The sequence below is a fragment of the Archocentrus centrarchus genome, chromosome 2 (assembly GCF_007364275.1).
Source record: "Archocentrus centrarchus isolate MPI-CPG fArcCen1 chromosome 2, fArcCen1, whole genome shotgun sequence".
NCBI classification, from domain to species: domain Eukaryota; kingdom Metazoa; phylum Chordata; class Actinopteri; order Cichliformes; family Cichlidae; genus Archocentrus; species Archocentrus centrarchus.
The window spans coordinates 5,579,864-5,604,011 of record NC_044347.1 but is presented as its reverse complement, the minus strand read 5'-3'; the positions used below and the strand labels follow the sequence as shown (position 1 = coordinate 5,604,011).

General features: G+C 49.0%; 1 protein-coding gene across 1 annotated transcript in view; it reads left to right on the top strand.

The window, feature by feature from the left end:
- The first annotated feature begins 4,457 nt into the window (after nt 1–4,457).
- The window catches only part of LOC115798365 (NLR family CARD domain-containing protein 3-like), a 91,363-nt gene continuing 71,672 nt past the window's right edge, over nt 4,458–24,148 (top strand). Inside the window, exons 1-4 of the mRNA XM_030755203.1 lie at nt 4,458–4,495; nt 5,431–5,709; nt 6,468–6,470; nt 7,198–8,968. Of these exons, the coding sequence (XP_030611063.1) occupies nt 4,462–4,495; nt 5,431–5,709; nt 6,468–6,470; nt 7,198–8,968 (2,087 nt within the window). The 5' untranslated portion in view covers nt 4,458–4,461. The remainder of the gene's footprint in view (nt 4,496–5,430; nt 5,710–6,467; nt 6,471–7,197; nt 8,969–24,148) is intronic.

The following is a 24,148-nucleotide window of genomic DNA, read 5'->3' as shown; positions in this document are numbered from 1 at the left end:
AAAAACACCACTAAAATCTAATAAATACAATAAAACAACATAGAAAAATTAACATGGACAATAGAACTGTAAATATAAAACCAGTATACATTATATAAGAAACTATACAATTTACCATGTGTACACTTCACGAATTTTAATCATTTCCTGACTTCCTCCTGTTTTTGGGGTACATTTTCTTCAGTTTCTGCCTTACTAACTATGTTTTTGAGTTCAGTTTTACCTGCTATATAAATGTCAGGTAATGTTTGTACACAATAATCTTTGTGGTTGTGATGACCCACACCTTTTTTCACACCTTGGCACCTGTGATTATGCACATGAACAATAGTGGGTCAGCGAACACCTCCAGGGAACAACCTCCACTTTGAATACCTGGGAGTCATTTTGTTTTAGACCTGAAGAATGAGAGGTGGAACAACTTCAAGAAACGTAAAGAAGTCCAGTGGCCTGTGAGAGGCAGGGTGTACAGGTCACCAGCCCGTCACAGGGCCAACACAGAGAGACAGACAACCATTCACACTCACAATCACACCTATGGGCAATTTCAGAATCACCAACCACTAACTGCATGTCTTTGGACTGTAGGAGGAAGCTGAAGAACCCAGAGAAAACCCACGCAGACATGGGGGCATGCAACCTCCACACAGAAAGACCCGGGCCAAGGTGGATTTGAACTGAGGCCCTTCTTGCTGCACCACCATGCTGTCTTGTTTGATTGAATAATTTATAGGTCATTTGTCTAAGTACAGAATACTTCTATGATTGCAAGTGCAAAGTCACAAAATTGTTAATATTCTCCTCAAAATCCTTAATTTAGTCATGGTGTGGTCATTTTTGTTCAGTTAGCTTGTGTTTGGTTTCAGTTTTTTATTGAAGGGGGTGTGGTTCCTGGTTTATTTGTTTGCATGTCACTAATGCATGAACTTTTTCCAGTGTCCTGGTGTGCCTGCGGCATGTGACTCACATCCAAAGCTGAGAGCTGTGAGCACCACTTCCTTGTACACTTTCAACTTTGTGTTCAGGCATATGTAGTGATGGCTGGAAACTTTGTTGTAACTGGATGGTTAAAAAGGTCCAGTTAAAACACGGTTTAGTGTTACTAGATGTGCAAATTCAGAGGTGTGTGTTAGAGGTTATTATTAAGAATTTAATGCAGGTCTGAAAAAAAATGATTTACAGGAGCTGAAATTGTGTTTATTGCTTCCAGCTGTTTATTGGAGTCTTTCCTTTCCAGTGTGACAGAATTGGGCCCATTTTCAGATGTGTTGCACCAGCTGTAAGTTCATCATTCCCAACACAGGTACAGGATTGTTCAGGACATAAACTTAAATCACAGTCTGAACAGTTCCACATCTCCAAAACTCACAGTTTTACACATTAATCACGAGTCACACCTGAACACGAGCACTCAAAACAAAACAAACAAAAACAAAAACATTTGTTTTCTTGCTTATTAAATTCAAACTCAGTATTTTGTGTGCATGGTTCTTTTGAACTATAACTAATGAGTCTTCTGACTATATAACAGGGTGGCCCCGTAAACATTTTACTGTACAGAAAGAAAGAAATGTTCAGTGTTTGCGAAATCACATTTTGACCCAGCAGATTTAGGATAAGAAATTTTCCAGTAAAATCTGTCTCCTCCTGGGAATTTTAAAGGTGCACATCATCCAGAATACTAAAAAAGACCCTCTGGTGACATCTTTGCTGGGGGAGCAAATCCAGGACTTGCCTAAAGCTCGAGTCACATGTGGTGTCTCAGTAACACATGCCTATATATATATATAAAATCTGTCTTTGAGGCAGAACAAAACACCAGAACAAGAAAAAAATATCCATGTTACATACCGTAGTGTTACTGTTGGATTGGAATTGCAAAAATTCCAGGTTTTATTTCCAGGAATTAACTGTTGCTTAAAGTCAAACAAAGTTGGCTTCAGGGCTTTCTCACGTACAGCTCACTGTAATGGTTTCAGTTTCTTTTCTGCTGAAGTTGTAGTCAAATGGAAACTGAAAATACTGTGAAAGACAGAAGTGTTCTGTAGAGCGCCAGGATGCACTCTGACCCCAGGATCAGGGTGTGTGCGGGAATGCAAACATACAGTCTTTAGTAACTGCAAGCAGCAGCCTCATTCATACAGCAGCTGTGGGATCTTGGTCACAGGTGCACAGCTGAGGGTGCGACTCTGCTCTCTTATACAGGAATGAAGGAGAGTCTCTAATTTTTATGGTAGTTTCATGTTAATGGTGTGAGACCGAATATCAACCAAAAACCCAGAAAAAAGCACATCAAAGTTATTTGTGTCGTGGTCCTGGGCCGTGTGCCCAGCGTTTTGTGTTTAGTTCTGTTTCCACTGAGTTTTGTTATTTCCTAGTTTGTGTTGGTTTTCATTGTTCATCTTAGTTCTGGCTTTGTTATCAGTTGTGGTTTTCTAGTTCCCTTTGGCCCTGTCTCCCCTGCGTCTGTGTTCTTGTGTCTGTTTTCTCGTGCCTTGGTCCTGGTTCAGTTTCCTCTGTGTTCCGGTGCTCCGTGTTAAGTCTGCGTGTACCTTGTTAGGTTACTTCCTGTTTTATTTTGACAGTCTTGTGTTCTCTGTACTTTGTGTTTAGTTTTGCTTCCCCTGTGCTATTAGTCTCATTTGTTCCATCTGTTGTGCCCTAATAACCTGATGTATATTTAAGCCCTCAGTTTTCTTCTGTTTGTTGTTGTGTTGTCGTCTATGATCCTGTTATTGTGTGTCACTTTGCTGGTTTGTTGTATTTAGTCCTGGCACCCGTCCTTCCCAGTACAGCTCTGTTCTTTGGTCGATCCTCTCTAAACACCCTTTCAGTTCAGTTTTGCCTGTGTGTCCTGCATTTTGGGGTCTACCTGCTCCAGCCGCACAGCGCACTGTGACAGGAAAATATTTGCATAACAGTTTGTATGTCACTGAGTGAAGTAAGCAAAACATGACTCTTGGTGGAGAAAACCTTGCTGGCAAACACAGCGGTGAGATGTTTTCTTGTTGGTCACTGAGGTGCACGCTACTGCCCACAGTGCTGTAATAAAGGCTTCTGAGGGTGGACTGATGTGGACTGTGGGAGGAATCCCACACAGACACGAGGAGAACACGCAAACTCCACACAGAGAGGCCACATGGTGGATTCAAACCCAGGACCTTCTTGCTTCTTACCGTGCTGCCCGCTTTCATTTAATAATTTATGCTTATTTTTTCTAAGTACAGAAAACTTTTATAATTGCAAGTGCAAAGATTCCCTGAACTGTTAATTTTCCTCAGTTTAGTCATGTTGTGATCATCACTCAGGTAGTGTTTGGACTTGTTTTTTTATGGATGTGTGGTTTCCGTTCTTTGTTTTGTGAGGTCACTCACATATGAAAATTTTCCAGCTTCCTGGACCTTACCTGTCCTGCCTCCAGAGGAGGAGTCTTTCATTCAGAGGAGCAGCTCTCGTGCTTCAGTCTTTCATTTTCCCACACAGAGTGCAGAGGCTTCTTCTTCTTCTTCGGGGTTTAATTAAACTGTAAGTTTCATTTTGTTTCTTATTTTAATTATTTAGTGCATGCTATTTAATGCTTGTTTTATATCCTGATTCTTTTTGTCTCAAAGGCAGAGAAAATACTTCTTTTCATAAAAGACTTTGCATTTGCGGCCATGAGCGATGTTTGATGACTTAATTACAGCTTTATTACACAAAAGCACAAAGTTCAGAAGCAAAGCTTACATAAATATGCAAGTTCAAAAGCTGCTGCTGAATTAGCCGGATCAAGACTTAAAAACAGGTCATTAAATCTGTCAGAACAGCTGTTTCTGTGAATTTCAGCCAACTACTTTCTACCACATTTCTGCTGAAAGGTGGTAGAAACAACAAGAAAAGGCGGCACAAAGGTGAACAGAGGCCAGATTTACATGTGAGCCATCCAGCTTGTTGGCTGTAAACTAAATATCACACCCTGGTGGTACTGCAAGTTACACCAACTTCCATTTCCATGTCCACGTCACACCTATGAAAAGAAAAGTGTGAAATGGAAATGATGGATAGGCGGCTCTATTACACGCTTTGGCATGAAACTGGGTTGGGAGATCTGGGGATGTGCCTCTGGACTGGCACACCATGGTGGTGACAGACAAGCTGTGACATCCACATGATTTCCCAGAGTGAACGGGTGGCTGTGTTATACAGGCTGCAGAAGCTTCAGCCCTACAAATTACTGCCTGTCTGCTTTGTGCTGACACATTAGCTAATGTTTCATGATGTTAGATGCATTTTATTCTGTTTCATTCTTTTTTAATGTATTAGGTCTAATAATTGGTGGTGCTGTACCAGCAGCATGTGTTGTTTCTAAATGAAAAATGAAGTATTAACACTACTTAAAAAAAATATCAATAAGACACCTGGGTATCCCTCTCTGGTGTTTTATGCTACAGTAAAGCTGGGGAAGGCTGTAAAGCCGGGCTGATGGATTCACCGAACCAAGCAGCTCCTTCAGCAGGTAGGAGATCAGCAGGATGTTTGACAAGATATTAGTAAAACAAATAAACATTAAAGCACAAACAGGATTTTTCCAGATATAATATTACAGCCCTCTGCACTCACTGTACAGAAATATCAAACAGTAGATTATTTCATACACCTTATTACTGTCATTATATCCAGTATGTTTTTGGTAAAATTTAAATAATTTTTCTACTCAGATCATTTTCCAACACACAGCAAACACTAAAATGGAAACTCAAGATTCTTTTATTGTCACTGAGTAAAAAAAATGCACCACGAATTTCTGCACATTACCTGGTAGTGTGTAACCTGTAACCATCTGTTTATACCTGTAACCTGGTATAAACAGATAAACACATTTATTTATAAAAACAAACAAACATACACACACAGTTCCAGATGTTCACATATGCATGATTTCACTGCAGTTAATTCTTTCAGCACAAAATGTATAATATGGTTGCCAAATTATTTAAATGATTTTTACCTGCCGACTTTCTGTTCTCAGAAAGAACTGGGAAACACTTCCTGTTGTTATTTATTGTTTAGCCACAAACTACATCAGTTAAAAACTGGTTCTGGTGCAGTGTTTACTTTGATAAACTCCTGTAACACTGACGTAGTTCATCTGTTAAAAATAGTGATGAATATGAGCAGCATAAAAGTTTGTTCTAACCTTTGAAAATGGAGATCCAACAGTGCAGTTTCTTGTTGGCTTTGAAAGTGGACAGCCTTTGCTGACTGCATGGGGTACTACTTTGGAGGTTTGAATGGGCTAATTGTATTGAATTAACTATTAAATCTATGTTGGCTGAAGTGATCTAATTAGTCTGATTTGTTTCCAAACTTCTTATTTCAGAAACACTCAACTATTTATTTTAAAGAAAAAACTGAAATCTTCATTTCAGTTTATTTCACTTCTTTCCACAGAGGTTGCCAAAATGCGGACAGAGTTTGTGGAAAGGGTGAATGAAGAAATCCTTAAACAGCTCCTTGATGCCCTTGTACCAGACAAAGTTTTGAATGAATTGGAGAAAGAGTGGATACTGCAGGACAACCCAACCAGAGCAGATAAAGCACGCTGCTTCATTGACACTGTGAAGAAAAAAGGAGATGAAGCCTCCAGGATAATGATGCGTCGTCTTCAAACCATAGATCCTACACTTTTCTGTCAGCTGGGTTTGCCCTCCGGGCCATCTGCTCAGTTAGGTAAGAACAAATATTTCTGTAATGATGACATCATTGCATAGTTTCCTTGAGCTGCGAGAGGATAATTGTATTATTGTAAGTGCAAGACTTGTCTTTTGTCTGGTCCACTCTTGAGTTGGCCTCTTTGACTTTTAGGTGTGTGTACACTGAGGTTTACTCTGATGAACAAAAAGGTTGTTTCCTTTCATCTTTGGGTTGGGGAATGGATCCTGACTGTTGCTTGCACTCACACACCAACAGTGGACCTGATCTTCTTGGAATCCTTTACTGGTGTGCTGGATCGTGCCCCAGTTGGGGACTTCATTGTCCTGTTAGAGGACTTCTAACAGTGAGACCTGATGGGGTGTGCCTGAAAGGAAAGATTGGACAGGTCTTACAGATAAGATTACAGGCCTTTACAGGCCTGTAATCTTATCTGTAAGAGACAGAGGGGTGTTCATAAGTGTACTTACCACCAGAACACCCTACATTGCAGGTTGATTTTGTAATTACATCAGCAGACCTGTGACTATATGTCTGATCACCTCATAGAGGTGAATTTGATCAGGTGGCAGGGATGGATGCTGGACAGGTCTGGTGTACCTAAACATACAGCGACCATCCCAGACCAGACACTCTGGTTCGGGACAGATGCAGACAGGCCAAGAGTCTGGGTCTGGAAGTGGCTGAGGCAAAAGCTTTGATGTGGGTGAGGCCATGAAGCAAGACTTTTGGTCAGCCTTGAAGAAATGCTGAAAAACCATCATTTAACTAAGGAGGGGGTTAGCAGTGCTGTGCTTATGCTGTTTAAAGTGGGGATGAGGTGACTTCAACTGAGGACATAGTTGGGTGGAAGTTTGCATACTTCATGGATGCTACTCAGTGCCACTGACATGCCTTCTTGAGGGAATGAAAAAGAAGACTTGGTCATCTCTAAGGCTTGGTCTTAAGTAAAATTTATGTCTGTCTTGAATCTATGTTCTAGGTACATTACAACAACTGCAAACCTTTCTGAAACCCTATGTTGTAACTTAAGCCATAACTTATGTGCACCTCCCTAGAAATGTAACTACACATTGTGTTGATGCAGCCAGCAACTACTGTGACTGGCCCATAACTATCATTTACTTCTATTTATTTTCGAGTGACTTTTGCACTTTTGCACAGTACAGTATATATGCTGGCAATGGTATGGACCCTGTACAAATGCTATATAATAGCCTCTACATAGATTCAACACAGAAGTATAACTCATGTGGTGTCAATGGAGATATAATAGAGAAATTGCATCTGGGAATGCTTTGATGTCCCTCAAAACAGCTTGAACAGGTGGTGGTGGAATGTCTGAACATCTCTGATTAGTCTGGCCCCATAACTTGGACCCAGATTAGTGGTACAAAATAAATGGATACATGGACAACAAAAGGCAAATCTGACATTGAATAAACCAACCAGAATAGCCATGAAATCTTATATCTCTATGTGTCCATTTTTTTCTTCTGTTATCAGCATGTGATATGTGTCAACAAGAACTTAAATCTGCTCTGAAGAAGAAGTTGCAGTGTGTGTTTGAGGGGATCGCTAAAGCAGGAAACCCAACCCTTCTGAATCAGATCTACACAGAGCTCTACATCACAGAGGGAGGGACTGCAGAGGTCAATGATGAACATGAGGTCAGACAGATTGAAACAGCATCCAGGAAACGACACAGACCAGAAACAACAATCAGACAAGAAGACATCTTTAAAGGGTCGTCTGGAAGAGATGAACCAATCAGAAGAGTGCTGACAATGGGAGGGGCTGGCTTTGGAAAAACAGTCTTAACACAGAAGTTCACTCTGGACTGGGCTGAAGACAAAGCCAACCAGGACATCCAGTTCATGTTTCCATTCACTTTCAGAGAGCTGAATGTGCTGAAAGATGAAAAGTTCAGCTTGGTGGAACTTGTTCATCACTTCTTTACTGAAACCAAAGAAGCAGGAATCTGCAGCTTTGAAGACTTCCAGGTTGTGTTCATCTTTGATGGTCTGGATGAGTGTCGATTTCCTCTGGACTTCCACAAAACTACAATCCTGACTGACCCTAGAAAGTCCACCTCAGTGGATGTGTTGCTGACAAACCTCATCAGGGGAAAGCTGCTTCCCTCTGCTCGCCTCTGGATAACCACACGACCTGCAGCAGCCAATCAGATCCCTCCTAACTGTGTTGACATGGTGACAGAGGTCAGAGGGTTCACTGACTCACAGAAGGAGGAGTACTTCAGGACGAGATTCAGGGATAAGAAGCAGGCCAGTAGGATCATCTCCCACATCAAGACATCACGAAGCCTCCACATCATGTGCCACATCCCAGTCTTCTGCTGGATCACTGCTACAGTTCTTGACAACATGCTGAAAACCACAAAAGTGAGAAAGCTGCCCAAGACCCTGACTGAAATGTACATCCACTTCCTGGTGGTTCAGGCCAAAGTGAAGAAGGTCAAGTATGATGGAGGAGCTGAGACAGATCCACACTGGAGTCCAGAGAGCAGGAAGATGATTGAGTCTCTGGGAAAACTGGCTTTTGAGGAGCTGCAGAAAGGAAACCTGATCTTCTATGAATCAGACCTGACAGAGTGTGGCATCGATATCAGAGCAGCCTCAGTGTACTCAGGAGTGTTGACACAGATCTTTAAAGAGGAGAGCGGGCTGTACCAGGACAAGGTGTTCTGCTTCATCCATCTGAGTGTTCAGGAGTTTCTGGCTGCTCTTCATGTCCATCTGACCTTCATCAACTCTGGAGTCAATCTGCTGGAAGAACAACAAACATCCTCCCAGACAGAGCAACACCTCTACCAGAGTGCTGTGAACAAGGCCTTACAGAGTCCAAATGGACACCTGGACTTGTTCCTCCGCTTCCTCCTGGGTCTTTCACTGCAGACCAATCAGAGTCTCCTACGAGGTCTTCTGACACAGACAGGAAGTAGCTCACAGACCAATCAGGAAACAGTCCAGTACATCAAGGAGAAGCTCAATGAGAATCTGTCTGCAGAGAAAAGCATCAACCTGTTCCACTGTCTGAATGAACTGCATGATCGTTCTCTAGTGGAGGAGATCCAACAGTCCCTGAGATCAGGAAGTCTCTCCACAGATAAACTGTCTCCTGCTCAGTGGTCAGCTCTGGTCTTCATCTTACTGTCATCAGAAGAAGATCTGGATGTGTTTGACCTGAAGAAATACTCTGCTTCAGAGGAGGCTCTGCAGTCGCTGCTGCCAGTAGTCAAAGCCTCCAACAAAGCTCTGTGAGTTATCTTTTAAATATATCGCCATCTTTATAAATTGATTAAAATGTTCACACTTGACATTACTGTGTTTTCAGAATGAGTGGTTGTAACCTCACAGAGAGAAGCTGTGATGATCTCTCCACAGTTCTTAGCTCCAAGTCCTCTTTTTTAAAAGAGCTGGACCTGAGTAACAATGACCTGAGGGATTCAGCTGTGAAGCTCCTGTCTTTGGGACAGAAGTGTCTGGAATGTCTCAATACTCTAAGGTAAGAATTAGGTAGCTTGTTTAAATAAGAGGTATTTACTTTTAATTATTCAACAATTTCTACTCATCTGAACTTTGTGTTTTTCTTTGAAAATAAAATTGTGTTTTACCAGGGAAAGTTTCTACTTATTCCAAGTGGTGCACTGTCCATGATTTGTACTAGTAACTTCTGTGGGTTTTAAAAATGCTGCCTTCTTCCTTATTTGATTGCACATTCAACTTTCAATTTTTTCAGACCTAATAGACAGAGGTAATTGATCTACAGTTGGGGGAATAATTATTTGATCCCCTGCTAAACTTGTTAAAACTTGTTCATTGATCTATTTACAGTGCAGTGTATTACCAGTTGTGTTTTATGTGATTGTAATCCCAGCTGCCTTCAGATCATCAACAAGCTCTTCCTGTGTAGTTTTGGGCAGATCCACCACCTTTCTTCAGATTGAGTGTGATTGATAGTCATTTTATATTTCTTCCATATCTGAATAGTTACACCAACATTTGCGCCTTCTCACCAAAGGTCTTGCTGATGGTCTTGTAGCCCATTTCAGCCTTTTGTAGTGTTGATTGCACTCAATCAATCAGTCTTCAATCAGTCAATTACAATCTGTGGGTTGTAGAGGATCACATATTTATTTCACTCAGTGATATGCAAATCAGTTTATAACTTATACGTAACATGTTTTTCTGGACTGTTTCTTTCTTCGTAAGTGAGCAAACTTCCAAACTCAGCATTGTATCAAATAACACAGGGGAAAGTCTTGAGGAGACTAATGGTGCTTTACAGAAGACGTTCTCTTCAATTAGAGGTTTCAGGAAACTGAGTCCTTTGAAAAACTCCACCCTCCAAGCTGATTATCTATTTTAAGCGCTAAAGATACTAGAGCCTCAAATGATCTTGTTTCATCCCGAACTATAAGCTGATTCTTCATTTTTTTCATTTAAGGCCTGATAGACAACCCCCTGTAATGCATTATCCGGCCAACAGGTTTCAGCAGCTATAGTATGGAATTCAATTACGAACTCGGTCACACTCTTTGTCCCCTTTTTAAGCCTAAGCAGTTTCCGAGCTGCACTTCCCTTAGACACGGGATGGGCTAAGGTCTTTTTAAACTCACTAAGAAAACCTTCATAAGGATAAGACCAATCTGTCGTGGTAAAGAGGGAGCTGAGTGTTAAAGTGAAGCTGTCAATTTACCGGTTGATCTACATCCCTACCTGTGGTCCTGAGCTTTGAGTAATGATTGAAAGAATGACATTGCAAAAACAAGCAGTGTAAATTAACTTCCTGAACATAACCTCAGACATAACCTGCACATGTGCTTTTGGATCTGCAGTATGAGGAACTTTGTATGCAAAAATATTTTTCTTTATTTCATTTGCTTTTAAATTGTACCTATTTATTAGTTTAAATAGAAATTGATGGATTAGGAAATGTATGCTCCTCCGTGAATCGCCACCTTATCGTGGTGGAGGGGTTTGTGTGTCCCAGTGATCCCAGGAGCTATGTTGTCTGGGGGCTTGTCCCCCTGGTAGGGTCTCCCATGGCAAACTGGTCCTGGGTGAGGGTCCAGACAAAGAGCGGTTCAGAAGACCCTTATGAGTGAAAAAACAAGGGAACAGTTTACCCTGCCCGGGACAGGGTTACCGGGGCCCCACCCTGGAGCCAGGCCTGGGGAGGGAGCTCGAGGGAGAGCGTCTGGTGGCCAGGCATTAGCCCGTGGTGCTTGGCCAGGCGCAGCCCGAAGAGGTTACATGGGCCCGCCCTCCTGCAGGCCCACCACCCGCAGGAGGTGTCTTAGGGGTCGGGTGCAGTGTGTGTCGGGCGGTGGCCGAGGGCGGAGGCCCTGGCGGACCGATCCCCGGCTATCGAAACTGGCTATTGGGACATGGAATGTCACCTCTCTGGTGGGGAAGGAGCCTGAGCTAGTGCGTGAGGTTGAGAGATACCAGCTAGATATAGTTGGGCTCACCTCAACGCATGGCCTGGGCTCTGGAACCAGTCTCCTGGAGAAGGGCTGGACTCTGTTCCAGTCTGGAGTTGCCCTCGGTGAGAGGCGGCGAGCTGGGGTGGGTATTCTTGTAAGATTAAGATTAAGATTAAGATAGTGTTTATTTGTCACATGCACAGTTATACACAGTACAATGCACAGTGAAATGTATTTTGTACCTGCAACCATATATACACACACATATAAATAAGAAGAATAAAAATTAAAAAAAAGTAATTCACACTATACACTATACTCTATATACTATACACTATACACACTTTTATAAATTATAATATTTACATTGTGCAATAATGGTCCAGTTAGGGCTCAGAGTTGAGCAGACGGATGGCTTGTGGGTAAAAACTCTTCTTCAACCTTTCAGTCTTAGCCCTCAGGCAGCGGTAACGCCGGCCTGATGGGAGCAGGGAGAAGAGAGAGTGTCCGGGGTGGCTGGGCTGTTTTAGGATCTTCATGGCCCTCAGCCTGCACTGCTTGGTGTAAATGTCCTGCAGGTTGGGGAGGGTGGTTCTGATGGTCCGTTCAGCTGAACGAACCACCCTTTTTAGGGCCATGAAATCCTGCTTGGTGCAGTTTCCCATCCAGGTGGTGATGCTCCCACGCATGATGCTCTCGATGGTGCAGGTGTAAAAGTTCCTGAGCACCTTGAGTGGGAGCTTGAAGTCTCTCAGCCACCTGAGGAGGTAGAGACGCTGTCTGGCCTTCTTCACAGTGATGTTTATGTGATGAGTCCAGGACAGGTCCTGTGAGATGGTCACTCCCAGGTATTTGAAAGTGTCCACTCTTTCCACCTCAGTACCACTGATGACAAGTGGATGGTAGTCCCTCTGCTGCTTCCTGCTGAAGTCCACAATCAGTTCCTTCGTTTTGCTGACGTTGAGCAGGAGGTGGTTCTCCTGGCACCAGTTCTCCAGGCGGGAGACCTCTCTCCTGTAGGCTGTCTCCTCATTGTGAGAGATTAGTCCCACAACAGCAGTGTCGTCAGCAAACTTGATGATGACGTTGGACTCTGACGTGGCCTCGCAGTCATGGGTGTACAGTGAGTACAGCAGAGGGCTGAGCACACAGCCTTGGGGGGATCCAGTGTTGAGGGTGAGGGAGGATGAGGTGAGGTGACCCACTCGTACCACCTGTGGTCTGCTGGTCAGGAAGCTGTGAACCCACCTGCACAGGGATGGGCCCAGGCCCAGGTCCAGCAGCTTAGAGACCAGCCTGGAGGGAACTATGGTGTTGAATGCTGAGCTGTAATCTACAAACAGCACTCTCACATAGTTCCCCTTACCAGTGTCTATGTGTGAAAGGGTCTTGTGGAGGAGGAAGGATATGGCGTCATCTGTGGATCTGTCTGGCCGGTATGCAAACTGTAGTGGGTCGAGGGTGGTGGGCAGTGAGGAGGTGATGAATGTCTTGATGAGTCTCTCAAAACACTTCATCACCACAGAGGTGAGTGCTATGGGCCTGAAGTCATTGGGGCTGCTGGGGTGTGGTTTCTTTGGGACAGGGACTATGATGGACTTTTTAAAGCAGGTGGGAATCACACACAGTTTCAGTGAGAGGTTGAATATCAGTGTAAACACAGGTGCCAGCTGGTCAGCGCAGGTCTTAAGGACACGTCCACTAATACCGTCTGGTCCAGCCGCTTTCCTAGTGTTTACACATCTAAACGCCCTCCTCACGTCGCGCTCCGTCACAGTGAGTGTCTCCGCCCCTCCGGCCGGGAGCGCAGCGGGCTAGTCGGCTTCCCGACTCAAAGCGCGCAAAGAAGATGTTGAGTTCATCAGCCAGAGAAGCGTCGGCACTCACCGGGTGTGTGTGTGGTGCTGTGGTGTATCCCCCCGGCTTGCTGCCTGTACGTCGGAGTTTTCACCGGTGGAAGAGAGGGTAGTTTCCCTGCGCCTTCGAGCTGGGGAACGGGTCCTGACTGTTGTTTGCGCTTATGCGCCGAATGACAGTTCAGGGTACCCACCCTTTTTGGAGTTCCTGGGTGGGGTGCTGGAGAGTGCTCTATCTGGTGACTCCATAGTCTTGCTGGGAGACTTCAACGCTCACGTGGGCAATGACAGTGAGACCTGGAGGGGCGTGATTGGGAGGAACGGCCTGCCCGATCTGAACCCGAATGGTGTTTTGTTATTGGACTTCTGTGCAAACCACAGTTTGTCCATAACAAACACCGTCTTCGAACACAAGGATGTCCAAAAGTGCACATGGCACCAGGACACCCTAGGTCGCAGGTCGATGATCGATTTTGTAATCGTATCATCAGATCTGCGGCCGTATGTTCTGGACACTCGGGTGAAGAGAGGAGCTGAGCTGTCAACTGATCACCACCTGGTAGTGAGTTGGATCAGGTGGCGGGGGAAGATGCTGGACAGACCTGGCACACCTAAACGTATTGTGAGGGTGCGCTGGGAACGCCTGGCAGAAGCCCCAGTCCGGGAGATCTTCAACTCCCACCTCCGGCAGAACTTCGACAGCATTCCAAGGGAGGCTGAGGACATTGAGTCCGAATGGACCATGTTCCGCACCTCCATTGTTGAGGCTGCTGCTCAGAGCTGTGGCTGCAAGGTGGTTGGTGCCTGTCGTGGTGGTAACCCCCGAACCAGATGGTGGTCACCGGAGGTGAAGGGAGCCATCAAGCTGAAGAAAGAGTCCTATCAGGCTTGGTTAGCCTGTGGGACTCCGGAGGCAGCTGACAGGTATCGACAGGCCAAGCGGAATGCAGCTCGGGTAGTGGCCAAAGCAAAAACTCGGGTGTGGGAGGAGTTCGGTGAGGCTATGGAAAAAGACTTTCGGACGGCATCGAAGCGATTCTGGCAAACCATCAGGCGACTCAGGAGGGGAAAGCAGTGCTTCACTCACACTGTTTATAGTGCGGGGGGGGGGGGGGGGGGGGGTGCTGCTGACTTCAACTGGAGCTATAGTCGGACGGTGGAAGGAATACTTCGAGGACCTTCTGAATCCCACTGACATGCCTTCTGTAGTGGAAGCAGAGTCTGGGGATGAGGGGGATGACTTGACCATCACCGGGGGTGAGGTCGCTGAGGTAGTTAAACAACTCCTTGGTGGCAGAGCCCCTGGGGTGGACGAGATTCGCCCTGAGTTCCTGAAGGCTATGGATGTTGTAGGGCTGTCTTGGTTGACACGCCTCTGCAACATCGCGTGGAGATCTGGGGCAGTGCCATTGGATTGGCAGACCGGGGTGGTGGTCCCCATCTTTAAGAAGGGAGACCGGAGGGTGTGCTCCAACTTTCGGGGGATCACACTACTCAGCCTCCCCGGTAAGGTCTATGCCAGGGTGCTGGAAAGGAGGGTGCGTCCGTTAGTCAAACCTCGGATTCAGGAGGAACAATGCGGTTTTCGTCCTGGTCGTGGAACGCTGGACCAGCTCTTTATCCTCTCAAGGATATTCGAGTGTGCGTGGGAGTTTGCCCAACCAGTCTACATGTGCTTTGTGGACTTGGAGAAGGCATTCGACCGTGTTCCTCGGGGTGTTCTTTGGGAGGTTCTGCGGGAGTATGGGGTGTCTGGCCCATTGTTGCGGGCCATTCAGTCCTTGTACAACCACAGTGAGAGCTTGGTCAGTATAGCCGGTAATAAGTCGGATTTGTTTCCTGTGGGTGTTGGACTCCGTCAGGGCTGCCCTTTGTCACTGATTCTGTTCATAATTCTTATGGACAGAATTTCTAGGCGTAGCCAGGTGGCGGAAGGCTTCTTCCTTGGTGGCCTCAGAGTCTCATCTCTGCTTTTTGAAGATGATGCGGTTCTGTTGGCTTCATCAGGGGGGGGCCTCCAGCTCGCAGTGGAACGGTTCGCAGCCGAGTGTGAAGCGGCTGGCATGAGAATCAGCACCTCTAAGTCTGAGGCCATGGTCCTCAGCCGGAAAAGGGTGGAGTGCCATCTCCGGCTCAGGAACGAGTTCTTGCCTCAAGTGGAGGAGTTTAAGTATCTCGGGGTCTTGTTCACGAGTGATGGGAAAAGGGAACGGGAGATCGACAGGCGGATCGGGGCTGCTTCTGCAGTGATGCGGACGCTGCACCGGTCCGTCGTGGTGAAGAGGGAGCTTAGCGTAAAAGCGAAGCTCTCGATTTACCGGTCGATCTACGTTCCTACCCTCACCTATGGTCACGAGCTTTGGGTAGTGACCGAAAGAATAAGATCGCGAATACAAGCGGCAGAAATGAGTTTCCTTCGAAGGGTGGCTGGCCTCTCCCTTAGAGATAAGGTGAGGAGTGCGGCTATCCGGGAGGGGCTCAGAGTAGAGCCGCTGCTCCTCCACATCGAAAGGAGCCAGTTGAGGTGGCTCGGGCATCTGATTAGGATGCCTCCTGGCCGCCTCCTGGGTGAGGTGTTCCGGGCATGTCCCACTGGGAAGAGGCCCCGTGGTAGACCCAGGACACGCTGGAGAGATTATGTATCTCGGCTGGCCTGGGAACGCCTTGGGGTCCCTCCGGATGAGCTGGAGGAGGTGGCTGGGGAGAGGGAAGCCTGGGCTTCTCTGCTTAGGCTTCTGCCCCCGCGACCCGGCCCCGGATAAGCGGGTAAGGTAAGGTTCCTAGTTTGATTCCTGGCTTATGTTTTGGTTTTGGGTTATTTTTTGTGGTTAATGTTTACCCTCTATGAGTCAATTTTAGTCCTGGTCTGTATTTCAGCTTCCTGTTTTATTGTGGTATGTTCTGGTCCTTGTGCCTTGGGTTTAGTTCTTTTTTTTTTTTTTTTTTTTTTGAATTTCAGATTTTGTTTTAATCCTTAAAAATAAATGGTGGCTTGCCCTAAACCTCCATATCTAGTTTTTTAAATGGGAGGTGATGGGTTCTGTTTTAAACAGGTGTCATTTCTGCTCCCCAATGACAAATGACATTCCAGAGGAGACCCCAGAGCACTTAAAGAGATTGATCTGTGGTAGGACTGCCCAGAACTGGACAGAAAGGAGTGTGTTCATGCTTGGGACATGCCCGTTATCATATTCATAGAAATTGAACTGCAGGGCTGAAATAAAAGCAGTGCTTGTCAGCCTCATGAAGTATCCTCCCCCACTCTATTAGGCTGATAGCATATTGCCCTCCATCCTCCTTGGGGGAGTGGACATCAGTGAAATAGAGTGGCAAACACTAGCCGGGGCACATTATGGTTGGTGCTCTTCAAACACTGCAGCTATATATTTTTTAAGTCCCAGTCTCCTCCTTCCCCAACCCATCATGCTGCCTTCTTTTCTCTGCCCTTGGGGCTGGGGGGCTCTAATCTCAGAGAGAATCTCATGCCTTTGTCAATCTCCTCCGAAGTGTATTTGGGTTGATCCACCTGTTTATTGTTGAGTGATAGAATTCCATACCTGAGGGCACTAGTCTCTGAGCGGTGCATGGGAATACAGTCACTGGCTATTGTTTCACCTGGGTGTGTGACTTGAGCCTTGAACAAGGGAAGAAAGGGAGGAGATGGGGGAGAAATGTGGGTTTGGGTGGGGTCTGTGTGGCATGGAATAAATGGGAGCAGGGAGGAAAACAACAGACAGCAGAGGACAGGGGGAGAGAAGGGAGATAGAGAAGGTACATGCTCCAATGTGCTGCCTTCCCAGAAGAAGGACGTCACCTTGTCCTCCTGCCTTCTGTCCCTCCCTCATTTTCTGGCTTTCTCCTTCTAGATTTTCCTGTTCCTGTTGCAGTAAACGGATATATACATATGTATTCGCTCCCCTTTCTGCACAGGTCTAAGCTCCTGTTAATACGATAGATCATTCTTTTCCAAAAGACACAACAAAGCAATACCCCCTTCATCATCCAGCATTCCAACAGTCCATCCATCACTGACTCAGACTTTGCCTGCAGCTAGTGATACTCAGACGTATCTCCCCTGGACAGCAACTGTGATCAGCTTACTAGTCTGACTGGCTCTTGGCAAGGGAAGGAGCATTCATTACAAAAGAAAAATACATAAAAAAAAATGATAGAAACCTGAGAAAGAAGGAGAGACAGCAGCCAACTTTTTTTTTTTTTTTTTTTTTTTTTAGCCTGTCATGTCTGGCATCTTTCACAATCGGAATGATGATCCGAATGCACTGATGTACCAAACATATTTGCTTTGACAAGAACAGCTCTATATGTTTCCTATAGGCTCTTCTTGTTAATGTTTGCAATTTTATTTTTATTTATTTATCTTTTTATTTAGTTATTCATGCCAAGTCTGACAGGCAACAAGGAAGGGGCAAGAACAAGAGGTGGGGGGGAGAAAAGGGGGGGGGGGGGGGGGGGGGGGGGGGGGGGGAGAAAGGAGATAGAGAGAAAAAATAAATAAATAAAAGGGGTTGATATACTCACACACACACACACACACACACACACACATCCATACACACACCCATATGCACCTACATATACACACATACACACACACAAGTTTATTGTTTGTAGTAATGTGTGTGTATGCGCCTTTGTCATGCAATGTATTCGATAATGAGGGCGAGAAACTGCAACCATGCCCCCCGCGATCCAGAGGCAGATAGGGAAGGACCCAGGGGACCCAGGCCATCCACAGCACAGGAGCTCAGAAGACTTGGGGCCACACATCCCAATGGCAACCGCGTACACTCCACATAAGAGGAAGGAGGGAGGCTAACAGACGGAACCCCCACAATCCAGGGGCTAGAGTCCAGAGAGCCAGAGGCGACGGGCAGCCCACCCCCCCCGGCAGGCCGGCACCCCCAGCACGAGCCAGGCATGCGGCCCCCGAGGCCCCAAGCGCCCGAGAGCAGCCCGACACCCGGCAGAGCCCCCCCACGCGCCAAAGAGGCCCAAGCCACCCCCAGGCCACGGCCGCCAAGGGAGCAGGCCAAAGACCATGCCGAGACATCCGGCCACACACCCCGGGACCCACGGGCACCCACACCCCAGGGGCGGCAGTGACGACCAGTGGGGAGCAGCGTGGAGCGGTAGGGAGGGGTAACTCCCACCCTCCGTGTCCCACAGGTGCCAAGGCTTGGCAAGCCACCAACCCAGGCCCAGCTGTCCACACACAAACACTCTCACAAGCACGCACGTACACACACACACACACGTACCAGTCATTCCCTCATGTACACACACGCACATACACACGCACGCACATTCGCATGCACCAGTCACACACTCATGTATACACACTCACACTCACACCCACATACACACACACACACGTACCAGTCGTTCCCTCATGTACACACACGCACATACACACGCACGCACATTCGCATGCACCAGTCACACACTCATGCATACGCACATGTAACATACATGGACACCTAATGTGGGAGAGCGGGTACCAGCACCAAGCCAGCGGCAACCCAGGGAAGCAGCCAACCCAGCCCCGAACAATGAGCCAGTCCCCATCCCAGGCGGGGTGCATGGAACTGGGGTGTGAGAAGGCCCGCCCGCCCCCTCCTCCCACTCAGCGTGTTGGGGGGGGTGATGTGAGTGTATGTACTGAGAAGAATGTGTATGGCTGTGTGAAAACTACAGTGCTTTTAAAATTGGAGGGACAGATGTAATATGAGCACTGAGTAACAGCGCCCATCCACACCGTCCCCCCAAGGCCCTCAATGTCTAAAATGTAAATAAAATTGAGGTGCAGGCAGCAGTGAACAGACAAGTGGGGCCACCTCAGCAGTGCCACCCACTAACCACTGTGTGACACACCTGCCCCCCAAGGCCCTATATGTACTATGATGTGTTGTGAGCTGTATAATGCAATTAAAAAAAAGGAGGAGTGGGACATCACGCAGCACAGCGAGCAGAGCCGAGGTGATGGCCCTACTCACTGCAGCATGAGCCCCCCTCCCCCGAGAACCTATGTGTGCTTAATGTGATGTTAAACTGAGTGGGAGGAGGGGAGGGGCCCGGATAAATATGACCGGGAGGCAGAGGACTACCCCCCGGAGGAAGAGAGCCAGCTAGCTACTGGCTCACTAGGCACCCCAGTTCCCTACACCCCCCCGCAGCCCAGGGAAGGCAGGTCCAGGGCCTGAAGTGACCGCACCCCCAGGACGCCACCGTACTCCAGGCCGGCACCCACTGCCCCCACTGCGAACAGGACACAACACACACCCCACATGCATACAAAGGACAACAAATATCGCACACACACACACACGCACGTACGCACACATACACACGCATGCACACACACGCACACACACACACAGACACACACATACTCACACATACACACACACGCACACAGTGGTCCTGAGTTAGAACCAACCGGCCCCGTGTGGGGCAACTGCTGCTCCCTCACCTGAGCGCCCCACCACCCCATGGGGGAGGGCACCCAGAATCCCGGAATGCCAGCCAGACACCCCGACACAGCCAACTCACCCCACATGGCGGCGCGCCCAAGGGGGCACAGACCCCTCCAGCGCAGGGAGGGGCCCAGCCAGGAAACGGGCAACACCGGGCACCAGGGCCCCGACCCCCGCACCCCGTCCACCACAGAGGAAGCCGGCCACCCGGACGGGGCCAGCACCGCCACCACGGGACCCCGAGCCCCACACCCCACGACCATAAGAGCACCATCCAAGTCCCCACCACCAACAACCAGGGCCCGGACACAGAAACCACAAAACGGTAGCCACCGCCTCCAGGCCAGAGCCATCAGACACCCAGGCCCCCCCGGCCCACCCCCAGCCACCTACCGGGTGCGCCGTGAAACTAGACCACAGCTCGTCACCCCCATCATGTGATGGAGCTGATCAGTGGGGACCAGAGAGATTCAAATTTTGCCAGTTGATTTTTAGAGGTGGCAGACATTCTTTCCAAACTAATGTGGTCTAAAAGTAGATTCTTATAGTGAGTAATGCATAAATCATTTTTTGATTTCCAATTCATGAGGATAGTTTTCTTAGCGATGCATAAGGTAGTAAGAACTATGTGTGATATATTTGTTTCCATGTTTAATTCACTTAAATCACCTAGAATGCACAGTTTTGGTGATGTTGGAATATCGCAATTAAAACATGTGGATAATTCCTCACATATCCTCTGCCAGAACCTCTGAACAGGTGTACAAGACCAAACTGCATGCATATAGTTTTCAGTATGGTTGCCTGAACAGTGGGTGCATATATTTGTGTCTCTGAGTGTCATGGCCGGGGAGGAAACGGACGAGGAAGGACAAACATGCAGGACTCCGGAGATGGGCATAACTCAAAGGCATTTATTAATGTAGGGAAAAACAATACAAAAACCGTTCAGAAGGGAGACGAAGGGGAACCACAGGGAGCACGGGAACACACGGGCACACAACATCAACGACGCGACAAGGAACACATGGAAACTGAGGGCTTAAATACACACTGGGTAATCAGGGCAAGAGGAAACAGCAGGGAACAACAGGTGAGGCAAATGAAACTAATTACACAGGGGAAGCAAAGCTGAACACAAAGCACAGGAAAACCAGACTGTCAAAATAAACAGGAAGTGACAAACCAAGGAACATACTGACTAAACACGGGGAACAGGCACAGACTCAGGACAGAGACGCAGACATATCACAACACTAGGAAACACAAGACATCAACCTACTGGGAGGACACACTCAGGAAATAAACTAACACAAAACGCTGGGCCAACGGCCCAGGACATGACAGTACCCCCCCCTCAAAGGCCGGCTCCCGACGGCCAAAACAAGAAACAAAACCAGACCAGGGCGGGAGGCGGGGGACCAGGAAGGAGGGCCCGAAACAAAAACAGACAGGGAGCAAACAAAGTCAGGAACAAACCCAAAAACACAAGGAAGCACTGGAGCAAGGGTAGAGCACGAGGGCAAAAAACAATAAGCAAAAGGAACAGAACAAAGAAAAGCAATGGCACAAGCTGAATAACAGTCCAAAACCCAGAGCAAAACATGGGGATGAGAAAACAAAAAACAACCGGACGAAATAAAAAGCGACAGCACAAGGCCGGAGAGCTCCAATGTCCAAAACAGGGGGTCAAAACAAGGAACAGTTCAGGAGCTATGACAAAACAAAAACAGCAGGGGAAAAAAACAGTCCACAGTTCAGGGGAGTCAGTGGGAAATCCAAAACAAAAAACACACAGTTCAGGAGGCCGCAGGGGCCAAGGGGCCACAAAGCAAAGTCCCAACGAGGGAGGCCGACCGCGCTCCCAGCGGCGGCGGCGACGAGGACGAGGAGGAATCACTGGAGGCCGACCGCGCTCCCAGCGGCGGCGGCGACGAGGACGAGGAGGAATCACTGGAGGCCGACCGCGCTCCCAGCGGCGGCGGCGACGACGAGGGGGAGTCACTGGAGGCCGACCGCGCTCCCAGCGGCGGCAGCGACGAGGGGGAGTCACCGGAGGCCGACCGCGCTCCCAGCGGCGGCGGCGACGACGAGGAGGAGTCACCGGAGGCCGACCGCGCTCCCAGCGGCGGCGGCGACGGGGAGCAGGCACCGGAGGCCGACCGCGCTCCCAGCGGCGGCGGCGGAGACGAGGAGAAGACACTGGAGGCCGACCGCGCTCCCAGCGGCGGCGGCGGCGGCGGCGACGACGAAGACACACCAGAGCCGCAACATGCCCGGACTCCCCTGAGCCCAGGGCGGTCAAGGACACAGGAAACTCGGAAGGTCCGAACCGAGCGGGACCCCCTGGCGGCTCGGACTGAGCGGAACACTCCGAAGACTCCGGCGGCTCGGACTGAGCGGGACCCCCTGGCGGCTCGGACTGAGCGGGACCCCCTGGCGGCTCGGACTGAGCGGAACACTCCGAAGACTCCGGCGGCTCGGACTGAGCGGAATACTCCGAAGACTCCGGAGGCTTGGACTGAGCGGGACCCCCTGGCGGCTCGGACTGAGCAGGACTCTCCGGATGCTCGAACACTGGATGCGCAGGCTGGGGCTGCTTTGCAAGGCATAGTGCGGGTGAGTCTGATGGTGAGGATGATGGCGACATGGGAGTTAACTGGGACTCTGACTCAGAGGCCAGAGACTCAACAGCAGTCGACGGGAGAGACCGGGGCTGAGACAAAGAAGCTGAGTGCGTGGGAGCTGACCCTGGGGAAGCTGAGTGCGTGGGAGCTGACCCTGGGGAAGCTGAGTGCGTGGGAGCTGACCCTGGGGAAGCTGAGTGCGTGGAAGCAGGCCGGGAGACGACTGGCTGCCTGGAAGCAGGCCGGGAGACGACTGGCTGCGTGGAAGCAGGCCGGGAGACGACTGGCTGCGTGGAAGCAGGCCGGGAGACGACTGGCTGCGTGGAGGCAGGCCGGGAGACGACTGGCTGCGTGGAAGCAGGCCGGGAGACGACTGGCTGCGTGGAAGCAGGCCGGGAGACAACTGGCTGCGTGGAAGCAGGCCGGGAGACGACTGGCTGCGTGGAAGCAGACTGAGGGAGAGCCGACTGCGTGGAGACTGACTGAGAGCTAGAGAGAGCTGACTGCGTGGAAACTGACTGAGAGCTAGGGAGAGCTGACTGCGTGGAAACTGACTGAGAGCTAGGGAGAGCTGACTGCGTGGAAACTGACTGAGAGCTAGGGAGAGCTGACTGCGTGGAAACTGACTGAGAGCTAGGGAGAGCTGAGGCTGAGGGAGCTGATGCGGGGAGAGCTGGCACTGGGGGAGTTGAAGCGTGGAGAGCTACAGAGGCTGACTGAGACTGGGAGGTGGCTGGAGCTACAGCTGACTGAGAGACAGGCTGAAGAGGCACTGTGGACGACACTGACAACTGCTGTGAAGGCTTGGACCTGGCTGCCCCCACCCGCGGAACAGGTACGGGTGCAGAGGTCAGCCCGTCCGTGGCTGCCCCCACCCGCGGAACAGGTACGGGTGCAGAGGTCAGCCCGTCCGTGGCTGCCCCCACCCGCGGAACAGGTACGGGTGCAGGGGAAGCTGGAGCTAAGGGAGCTGGAGCAGGGTGAGCAGAGGGAGCTGGAGCTAACTGAGGGGTCTGGGACTGCGACTGAGGGGGAGCTGGAGCTACAGCTGACTGGGAACACTGCGACTGAGGGGGAGCTGGAGCTACAGCTGACTGGGAATACTGGGAAGAAGCTAAGGGAACTGACAGGAGTGGCTGAGAGGCTGCAGCAGTGGTCTGTGGTGCTGGCTGTAGGTGAAGGGTGGTGATTACAAAGTCTTTCACTAACCCGTGCAAGGAGTCCAACAGCCAAGGGAAACTGGCAATCAGGTCTTGAAGCCTGGTGGTGATGACTTCCTGTTCCTCCTTACACGGGTCAGATAACAAGTCCAAGCATAATCGGTCCACTCTTCGAATCAGAATTTTCCTGCTCTCCTCTGAGAGGGAGGAAGCAGCAGAGAACATGACGGGCTGAAGTTGCTCTTTCTGCTGCTGAGAGCTAAACTTCCATGCCACAGAAGCAGGCCTTAGACTCGGCTGTGCAGACGGCTGGGATAGCCGCGGCGTTATACCACGCGGCGCCGGAAAAAACTCCTCCCGCAGCTGCCGGGAATCCCTCCCCCTCCCTTGCTGCTCCGTCTGTGAGAGGGAAGAGGGGCGAGCGAACGGAGAGGCAGGTGAGGGAGCGGCCGGCGCCAAAAACAGTCCGCCCACGCGGCAGGCCTGCGGTTTAGGCGGGGGCGGTGAGCGGCGTCGCCGGGAACCGTTCAAAAAAGCTGGTCCCCCCAGCGCCAGGCGAGTGCCGTTGTAGCGGCTGGAGCTTGCAGGGTCTTTAGTATGTTCGCGTCGTTCTGTCATGGCCGGGGAGGAAACGGACGAGGAAGGACAAACATGCAGGACTCCGGAGATGGGCATAACTCAAAGGCATTTATTAATGTAGGGAAAAACAATACAAAAACCGTTCAGAAGGGAGACGAAGGGGAACCACAGGGAGCACGGGAACACACGGGCACACAACATCAACGACGCGACAAGGAACACATGGAAACTGAGGGCTTAAATACACACTGGGTAATCAGGGCAAGAGGAAACAGCAGGGAACAACAGGTGA